Consider the following 10,374-nt stretch of genomic DNA (forward strand, 5'->3'; position numbering starts at 1 on the left):
CAATGATATGGCCTAAAGAGGGGCATCTACTCCACTACAAAAGAAATTAAATTCTACTTGCCCTGAAATTTGAAAGGTCATCCTCTTCTCAAAGTAGTCCACTATGGCATGATGGGCTGCCAGTTAATCCATTCCTAGAATTACATTGAAGTCCTTCATACCCAAGACCATTAGGTCAGCCAAGAGCTCACATCCTCCCGTGCTCACTGCACAAGACTTGCAAACCATGCTAGCTACAATGACATCCTCACTTAGAGTAGAGACACAGTTCAGATTCTAGAGGTATAGGAATAGTGCCACATTTTCTAACAAACTCATAAAAGCAAAGGAGTGGGTAGCCCTAGGGTCAAACCGGGTGTAAGCGTAACTAGAGGATACCCTATCATCTCTCCTAAATGATGCCTTCCTCTTGGGATAGTTATTTGAAAATTGACCTCCCTGCTGCCCTCTAGGCCTGGATCTTTTCCTGCATTCTCTTGCCTACCTAACATTTTTTGTTGCTTGTTCCACCACTTTTGCTTGTTGACTACTTCCTTATAAACGATCAACCCCATCAGCCATACACCAATCCTGATATCTGATCTCAGTCCCTTCTCCAATCTTCGAGCTTTACAAGCATTGGTTTTTACCATGTCAGGAGCGAAGCGAGACAATTCGATAAATTTGGCCTCATATTGGGCTACCATTATGCTACCCTGTGTCATCTTTATAAATTTCTCCTCCTAGAATCCAAGGCTCTCAGGGCAACACATTTCTAGGAACTCCTGGCAAAATATGTCTTGCAACACATGTCTTGGGGTAACACATGCCTTGCATCATTCTCATGCTGCCTTGTAACAACTTCTTACCACTCATAACTTCACCTTGCTGTTGGTAAGCTGCAAAACAAACCTTCTCTGGATCTATGCAGTCCAAGACAACGAAGGCTTTCACCATCTCTTTTAGCCATTTTAATGCCTATGAAGGTTCAATCGAACCCTCAAAGATTGGTGGTACCATTTTCTTGAATTCTGTGATGCCTTTCTCTATCTTTATTGATTGCTTAACCTCAATCCTTAGTAAAAGACTAGTTACAGCTCGAACAAAATTGGCCATTGGGCCTTGATTTTTCGGTTCTTTACCAACTCTTTGATTATTGTCAGCACTGATCGGAGTGTCATCTTGATAGAGGGTAGAGTTAACATCCCTCCTATTGACGGGCAATCATCCATCCGGTGTTCGAAAGCTTGCAAACCAGACCTTTCATCAGTTCCTCGACTTTGAAAGACGGAGGAAAAGCCCCTGATTCCGACCATCCGAACTGCATTAGCGGTGTGCTCGGAGGAGATGGAGGCCATGGTGGCTGGGGAAAATAAGGATCAACAACCACTGGATCAACTGAAGGGGACTGAGAAGCCCTTGTGGTCGGCGGTGGCGCGGGCTCCATGGAGACCGCAGTGGACCACCTCCGGGATCTCCCAAGCCGAGCTCCGGCAGAACCAGAGCATCTTCAAGGAGGTATTGGTGTTACCCTCGAAAGGATCAATAGAGCCAGGAGGGCATGGGCGTCGACGACCGTGCTAGCCCGGAGTCTTGGCCGCCCTATTCCAGTTGAGAAGATCATGAAGGAGATCCAGTTCAGGGCAAGGTTAGGCAACAGGGTTGAAGGTTTCCCATTGGTGGCAGGCCATTTGGCCATCCGCTTTAAGAAGGAGGAGGAGCGGGATATGGTGCTCAAAGCGGCCCTTGGTTGGTAGCGGGGCAACTATTGGCCATGGAGAAATGGAGGCCGGATTTTGTGCTTGGAGTCCACGGGTAACTAGGGTCATCACGTGGGTGAGATTGCCGGCTCTTCCCCTCCAGTTCTGGGATCGAGAATCGATCCTCGACATCGCCGGGGCGGCCAGACGACCATTGGCGGTCAACGCAACGACGGATGGCAGGAGGCGATTAGGGTTTGCAAGGGTCAAAATAGAACTTGATGCCCTAACACCCCTGCGGCCAGGGATCTATCTTCAAGGGGTCTCGGACCTGATCTGGTAGACCTTCACATTTGCGAATCTGTCGGGTGTGTGCTACCAGTGTGGGTGTCTTGGCCATGGGAAGGATAACTGCAGCCCTCGGTCTCCGGCACCGGTCGAAGGGGGGATCCCAGGATCGAAAGACATGGGGATGGAGCCACCCCTGATTCCGATGGATGAGTGCCCTGACCATCTAATGTGGCCGACATATGGGCCATGGCTGGTCACCAGCCGGATCCGCACACCGAAATCGGTTGGTGCGGAGTCATCGAAGAAGACGACTACCGGGGTGGGGGGCCAAACCAACCCGGGTCACCTCGCTGACAACCTCTCGCCAAGTATCCTGCCAACCATCCTACGGCCACCCAAAGTTCCGGCGGGGTTCGAGGAGCGGAGGATCGTGGTAGCACCTGACCGGGGGAAAGCGCCGGCGGTGGAAGCGATCGACGGTGACTCGGTCTGCCCCGGCGAGGTAAGCGTCTGTGACCCATCACATTTCTCTGAGTCAGAGCTGATCCAACTCGGCGAGGTGGCACATGGGCCCTTAGGAGATCAAACGAGCTGAGTGGTGGTGGCCCAGACCGCAGGGAGCCTTCCGAATGGGGAGGCTGGGCCGTCTAAACGGGCACGTAGCCTAGTGAAGCAACCGGCGAATGGGCCCGCAGGCCCAAGTCGGTCGGGAGGGCGGGATTCTGAACCCGTCTCTGTGATTGGTGCTCCCAAAGTTGGTTGTGCCGCTTCGGCAGCTCGGCTGCAACGACCTTCGGCATCGATTGTGGCAGCTCCAACCTCCTCATCCTCATCCTCAGATCCAGGGTCGTCGATGGTGAAAGCGATGATCTCTATAGAGGAAAAGGTTAAGCACAGGGGTAGGGAACCTCCGCTGCACTCTGTCACTGAAAAATCCAATTCTCGAAAGAGCGGGGAGGTGGCTGAATCCCAGGGTGGAGTCGAGGTTGAACACCGTAAACGTGGTAGTGAGGTGAAAAGGAAGGAAGTTGCCAGTGATCCTGATGGCAAGGGATCAGGAGATATAGGGGACGACACTCACCAGCTGCAGCAGGCCGACCACACCCGGAAGAAGGGGGGAAGGTCATTGAGGAAGGTTGGGGAGAACAGGAAGGAAACCCAGGGAGGTGCTGACGAGGGTGGGACATCAACTTTCAGGCCGGGTGACCAAGGGGAAGTTGGTGTTGGTACTAAGGGTATACAGGCCACCGAGGAGACCCATAAGCGTATGGTATCCAGCTGAAGAAGGCCATGCGGGGTTGGGATGGCTCTCACAACTCAAAGGGGTCTAAGACATGGGAGGGATGTCACCCCCTTTCAAACTATTGATATGAAGATCCTTATATGGAATTACCGGGGTGCGGGGAACCGTCGTTTAGCCCGGCTTTTCGAAGGCTAGTTCATACACATGAACCAACCATTTATGTACTCCTTGAAATCAGACTTTCTAGTAGAAGTCTACAACAAGCGAGAAGGAGGATCCCTAGGTCTTGGGGTTTTTATGCAATTGAATCTTAGGGACTGTCAGGGGGCATTATTGTTATGTGGCAGTTGAACAGTTGCAGGATTGATGTCTTTAATGTATGTAATCAGAATGTAGTGTTGGTCATATATGAGGGAAACAGACAATCCTGGGTTTTCTCAGCTGTCTATGCTAGTACTGATTACCGGGTGAGGAGGATATTATGGGATGAGGTGGGCAGCCTGATCCAGCATGGTTATCCTACACTAGTGGCTAGGGACTTTAATTGTATTGATAGTCCATTGGAAAAGAGGGGAGACAAGCTATTCACGAACAAACTGGAGGTGAAAGAATTTCAGGATTTCATCATGGGGAGTGGATTGGTGGATCTGGGGTTCTCCAGACCGAGATTTACTTGGTGCAACAATAGATTGGGCCATGCCAGGATTTGGGAGCAGATCGATCGGGTGTTCGCCACAGCTGGGTGGATTGAGTGTTGGCCTGAATTCAGGGTGTGCCACCTGCCACGGATTGCGTCGGATCACCGCCCCGTGTTGGTAAGCACTTCCCCCATCATTCAAACTAATGGTCCATTTCGGTTTGAGAAATTATGGCTTGCATACCCACGATTTTGGAAGGTGGTGAGGGAAGCTTGGCAGGTGCCGGTATGCGGGGATGCCATTTATAGGGTGTCACGTAGGCTGGAGATGACCAAACGTCATCTGAGGAGATGGAATAGGGTCGAGGTGGGGAACATTTTTAGGAAAATTGAGGGTGTTGAAGCAGTGATTGCAGATATTCAGAGAAGAGAAGAGCAGAACGGTGGTCTGTCTGAGAAGGAGCAGACGGAGCTCTGGGCATAGTTGGCCATACATCATTCCCTACTACGACAGCAGAAGATCTTCTAGAGACAGAAATCACGGGTTTAGTGGATATTGGAGGGGGACCGCAATACCAGATTCTTCCATCAGGCCACTATTATCCACCGTCAAAGGAATAGGATTTATAGCATCAGAGAGAGCAGTGGTCGGTTGACTGATAATTCTGACCAGGTCAGGAGGATTTTAGAGGACTTCTTCAGATCCAGATGGATAGAGCAGACCAGTGGTGGAGGGCCTCCCACCCTACCTGCCCCATCCAGGAGGGTCACGACTGAGGAGAACACTGAGCTGATCAAGCCAGTGTCAGCATCGAAGATTCAGGAGAGCCTCTGGTCCTTGGCTGAGGACAAGGCCCGGGGCCGGATGGATTTCCTCCTTTATTTTTTAGGAGGTATTGGCATATAGTCAGGGCGGATGTGACTGAGGCTATCATGTGGTGTTTCAGCTCAGCCAATGTGCCAAGTGAGTGGAAACAAACATTCATAACTCTCATTCCGAAAAAGCAGGATGTCACGGAGCCGAGCCATTATCGTCCTATTAGTCTCTGCACTACCCTCTACAAGATCATAGCCAAAATCGTGGTGAGGAGAGTGAGAGGGGTATTGGCTGAGTTGATTAGTCCTGAGCAGGGGGCCTTCATTGGGGGGCGGTGTATCTCTAATAACACTTTAATAGCCCAAGAGTTTATGTGTGATCTCAGGTAGGCCTCACGTAGGAGGGGGTTGATGGGTATCAAGTTGGACATGGACAGAGCTTATGATAGACTGGACTGGGGCTTTGTGGCACACTCCTTAGAGATATTTGGGTTTCATCAGCAGTGGATTAGATGGGTCCTGAGTTGCATCAGGGATCCCCTCCTTTGCTATTGTGGTGAACGGTATGCCTATGAGGTTCTTTGAGGCATCAGTGGGTCTGCGACAGGGCTGCCCGCTATCACCCCTACTATTCATTCTCTACTTGGATGCCCTATCCTGAGCCCTCCGATATGCCGTTGAGACCCACGCTCTGGAGCCCTACACACCGAGGACAGGTATCTTCCAGTTGTCCCATCTATTGTTTGCTGATGATTGTTTCTTGATGGCTTTTGCGAGCAGAAGGTCGGCACGGACACTTCGGAGGATAATTGTTGAGTACTGTAGTGCATCCGGTCAATGGGTCAACTTGGCCAAATCGGCCATTTGCTACAGCCCGAAGATCGATGCTCAGGTGAAGGCCACCATCACAGAGATCTTAGGGTTTGAGGAGCAGGCATGCACCATGAGGTATCTAGGGATTCCCATCATTGGTCGGTGACTGCGCAGGGTAGACTGCTCTGGGGTGGAGCAGAGTTTCCGACAGAGATTGGAGGGGTGGCAGGCGAGTACCCTGTCCATGATGCGCAGGGTCACCTTGCTCAGGTCAGTTTTGAGCTCTATGCCCCTGTACATGCTTTCGAATACCATGGTTCCGATATCTTGCCTGAGGCAATTGGAGCAATTGATTCGGAGATTTGTTTGGGGTGGCCGAGAACGCGAGGGCGGTACTCACATGCTTGCTTGGGAGGTCCTATGTCAGCCGACTAGCAGCGGGAGATTGGGCATCCATTCTCTTATTACTAGGCGGGAGGCTTTGGCAGCGAGGCATGTGGTTAGATTTCTACTGGAGCCGGAGGGGCTTTGGAGCAGACTGATGAGAGCAAAGTATGGGCTGTGGGGGAGATGTGTGCTCGAGCTCCTCAAGTTCTTCCTTGCATCTCCTGGGCTGTGGGGGACGGACGCAGCATTGGTTGGCAGGATTGTCGCTATCCAGATGGCCCACCATTTTTGACTCGGGTGCGACGGCCGGGAGTAGAGTTAGTGACTTATTTGTTCCAGGAGAGTCCAGATAGGATGCTGATTGGATCCATCTCCTCTTCGGCGAGATCTAGCTGAGAGGGTGTTGGCTACACCCCTGCCCCTGGAGGGGTCGACGGACATGAGGGTGTGGAGATCGACTGGGAGGGCGAGAGTTACAGTCCATGATCTCCAGATGATAGTGGACCCAGGGCCTACATGGCAGCTGGAGGGTCGTTGGATTTGGCGACTAGGAGTCCACCCACGTATGACTTTGTTTCTGTGGAGGGTGGCATGGGGCATTCTCCCTACCAAAGGGATCTTGGCTGGGAGGGGGATCCCGATACCGGCTGACTGTGAGGGATGCCCTGGGAAGGAGGAGACCATCAGTCACGTCCTCTTTATGTGCCCGCGAGCGCTTCAGGTATGGGGCCTTGTATTGACCCACCGGCTGACATTCACCTCCACTGAGATCTTTCTGAGCCAGTTGAGGGACTCAGCTCGAATTTTTGACACGATGGATAGGGCAACAGTATGGGCTTATGTGGCATACCATATTTGGCTGGACAGGAATGCGAGGATCTTCGAGGGAAGGGGGTTTTATCCGAGATCAGTGGTTGGTAGAGCTCTTGCACATGCAGCTGAGTTGGCGAGCGCCGCAGCTGACATTACACCTGGAGATGACAGGGACATCTGAGGTTCCTCTTTGGCTCTTTGAGCGCCTAGGTATGCGATGATACCGATGGTATCCTGGGACCCCCACCTCCTGGATTTCTCAAGGTGAATTTTGACGGCAGCGTGTCGGCCGGTGGTAGCAGATGTGGTGTGGGTTTTGTGATCCAAGACCATGATTCTAGATTGATCATAGTCGGGGGTCGGCGTACTTTTGACGGGTCAGTTCCTGTGGCAGAGCTGCACGCGGCATGGGAGGGTCTCAACTATGCTAGAGCACACCTGGGTGTTCGACGGATACTCTTAGAGGGCGACTCATCCACAAGTGGTCGACTGGATTCGGTGCCGACAGGCTAGGCCGGATCTGCACCCGCTACTCCGAGACATTTGGAGCATGGGGGAGGAGTTAGATGTATTTCGGGCTTCGCATATTTTTCGGAAGGCGAACAGTGCTGCGGACTGGGTCGCTTCCTATGCAATCCATCATTTTGGATATCTATTTTGGGGTACTTACAATCGTGTGCCGTAGGCATTAGATCGTGTTTTGTCTTGTGATTGCTGTGGGGGCTCTCTCACCGACGTGTATAGTGAGAAGCCGATTAAAAAAAAAAAAAATTCAAACCTCATACCGACCCAGATAATTTTGAATATTCCCACCGCGAACACTGTTCCTCTGCAACAAACAGTATAAACTCGATTTAAAAATAAGAACAAAAATCCTTTTTCGTGAGTCACGCCACCGTCCAGTGTCCGCAGACTCGTTAAATTTCTCCAACCGAATCGTCCGAAATCCCATCTTTCTCCCTTTCAGAAAGCTTGTCTGAAACTTTTGTTTGAAACTTTGAAATGTCCCTTCCCTCCCACCACTTTCTTTCCATGCTTCGCAGATAGATAGGTAGAAAGCCACTTAGCCAGCCATGGGTTGCGTCTCCTCCGCCTTCCTCGAAGACGAGGACGGAATCGTCGGCGGCCCCTCCCTCGGCCACCATATCGTCTCCCTCACCTCCACCACCTACGGCCTCCTCACCACCCTCGACCAACCGCCTTCCCAAACTCCACCAACACCACCACCTCCTCCGCCGCCGACACCTCCACCTCCGTCTGCCCCCTCCTACACCCGCCGCTTCCTCCCCACCACCCTCTCCGAGCCCGAGGTCATCAACTCCTGGGAGCTCATGGCCGGCCTCGACTCCATTACCCCAACCAAGACCCCCCTTCCCCCCTCTCCCTTCCCTCCCCTTCTTCTCCTGGAAAGGAAAACCCCCACGGCTCTCTCCGCTTCTCCGATCCCCAGCGGAAGTTCATCAACTCCTGGGAGCTCATGGCCGGCCTCGACTCCACCACCCCTACCAAGCCCCCCCTTGCCCCCTCTCCCATCCCCTCCCCGTCTTCTCCTGGAAAGGAGAACCCCCACCGCTCTCTCCGCTTCTCCGATCCCCAGCGGAAGTTCAACGTCCTCCGGCCACTCAACGCTGGCCAGCGTCCGGTGAGGTACTTGCTGGAGATGTTCGAGAAGAGGTGCCCTCCGGGCGGGGCGCAGGCGGCGGTGCTGTACACGACGACGCTTCGGGTGGTGCGGAAGACGTTCGAGGACTGCAACGCGGTGCGGGCGGTGGTGGAGGGGCTCGGGGTGTGGGTCCGCGAGCGGGACGTGTCCATGGACTTGGGATTCCGGGAGGAGCTTCAGGAGCTGATGAAGGGGAGAGGGGCGCAGAGGCCGGCCGTGCCGAGGCTGTTTGTGAAGGGGAGGGACATCGGCGGGAAGGAGGCGGTGCTCAGAGTCCATGAGGAAGGGGGCTGGTGGGACTGCTGGAGGGGCTGCCGAGGGCGCCCCGGGGCGGCGGCGGCGGTGGAGTCTGCGACAGGTGCGGCGGGGTGAGGTTTCTGCCGTGTTTCCAGTGCAGCGGCAGCCGGAAGATGGTGGTGGCGGCGGTGCCAGTGGCGGAGGAGAAGGAAGGTGGGAAGCCTGGGAAAGGCAAGGTGGTGAGATGTCCTGACTGTAATGAGAATGGGTGTATGCTCTGCCCCGTCTGCTCCTGATCTTTTTTGTTTTTTTTTTTAAAAAAAATTTGTCAGAATACGGCGCCTTTGTCGAACAGAGTTTGAAAGGGGCAAGCATTTTTGGTAGGAAAAAATTTCTTTTAGATAAATATTTTATCTAAAAAATGATTCCTAAGAACATAAAGTCTGAAAAAATAGTTTTAGTAAGTTTGATTGATCGGCACATTCTAAAATAGTATATGTTTAGTTAAGTATCTAAAAGTTATATAAAATATTTATTATATTTTTAATAAATAGAAAGATCTACCAATAAATTTTGATGGTTTAAGAAAAATTTTGAAGGATAAAGAAATTTTAATTCTCAATGGTTGGAAGTATTTTTTAATATATCTTTTATGAATTTTTTATTAAAATAAAAATTTTATTTTTATAAAAATACTACTTTTTGTTTTTTTATTTTTTGAAAACTTCAACCAAATAAGAAGTTTTTTTTTCTGAGGTGACCATATTTTTTGGTTTCTTTTTTGGGTGAAGCTAACGAGTCTTTTGTGTAAAAAAATGTAGATTGAGAGGGCTAAACATCTTTGTCTAAAAGAAATGTTACTGTCTTGTTAGTAGGTGAGGTTCTTGTTATTTATTCTTAGTTAGTAACACAGCTGATTATGAGTTAACCCTCTCATCTAAACTATATTCATTTTTAGTTAGATTTTGGATTGAATTTATTTAAAATTTGATATGTTTTATGTCCAAATTGACCTATGATCAACTCTAGGTGATGGCTGTAGGTATGGTAGACTGGGCGTTGCTCATGTAATGGATAAAAGATATATCGACGGGGGGTTCAATGTGAAAAAAGAGGGTAAGTTTCAGCAGGAGCTTGGTAGTGAGAGATGGTAAATGACAAACAAAACTAATTGTTTGGAAATGCCAAATTATTGGATTAAATGGATTAGGTTAGAGGGACAAAAACAGGATTAATTTTTTAATCTCGTTATATAAGTAAAATAAATAGGAATTTAACATGCGGTTTCTCTATCGAGCTGTGGAAGGAAAGGACTTGTTGATTGGTCTTTTAATATCCAATCCCTCTTCCATCCCTTGCCACACTTTGCCACAGGTTTACATTGGGGTTGGTCATTAAGTTCCCCTAAAATATATATGAATTAAGTTCAAAAAGTGGATTAGGTAGATGCATTCACTTCCTAGAAACACCTTTTATTCTTCTGAAAAAGTGATTTAATGTAGTGCTCAAAAGAGTGTATGGCTGATGGAAGGCGGAATAAGCACCTTAAAGGAATTTTTATTCTTTCTTATTTTCCAAGAAAGTGCAACTAAAAAGATTACTAGACTGATGCTCAGTCACCAAACTGAGCCAATACTATTTTTCTTTTTTAATAAAAAAAACTCAAGGAACTAGAATTCAACCAAATTTTCAGATTATTAGTAAATGCTACATTATACGATTAATGTGATCCCCAACAAGTATAGTACTTGCACTGGCTTATTAAAGTTGCAAATAAACAGAGCTGACCAAGTGC

General features: G+C 49.8%; 1 protein-coding gene and 1 pseudogene across 1 annotated transcript; both read left to right on the forward strand.

Moving 5' to 3' along the window:
* The first annotated feature begins 6,305 nt into the window (after positions 1-6,305).
* On the forward strand, positions 6,306-6,860 carry LOC120106228. Its single transcript, XM_039119169.1, has one exon. It carries the CDS (start codon positions 6,306-6,308, stop codon positions 6,858-6,860), a length of 555 nt encoding a protein of 184 aa, XP_038975097.1.
* A 731-nt stretch (positions 6,861-7,591) lies between these two features.
* On the forward strand, positions 7,592-8,913 carry LOC103697617 (annotated as a pseudogene).
* The last annotated feature ends 1,461 nt before the right edge of the window (positions 8,914-10,374 follow it).

The sequence above is a fragment of the Phoenix dactylifera genome, unplaced genomic scaffold (genome assembly GCF_009389715.1).
Source record: "Phoenix dactylifera cultivar Barhee BC4 unplaced genomic scaffold, palm_55x_up_171113_PBpolish2nd_filt_p 000493F, whole genome shotgun sequence".
Classification (NCBI taxonomy): Eukaryota; Viridiplantae; Streptophyta; class Magnoliopsida; order Arecales; family Arecaceae; genus Phoenix; species Phoenix dactylifera.

Bases quoted from the DNA above. Each gene is read 5' to 3' on its own strand.
- LOC120106228 (XM_039119169.1), top strand. From the start codon at position 6,306: ATGAGGGTGTGGAGATCGACTGGGAGGGCGAGAGTTACAGTCCATGAT.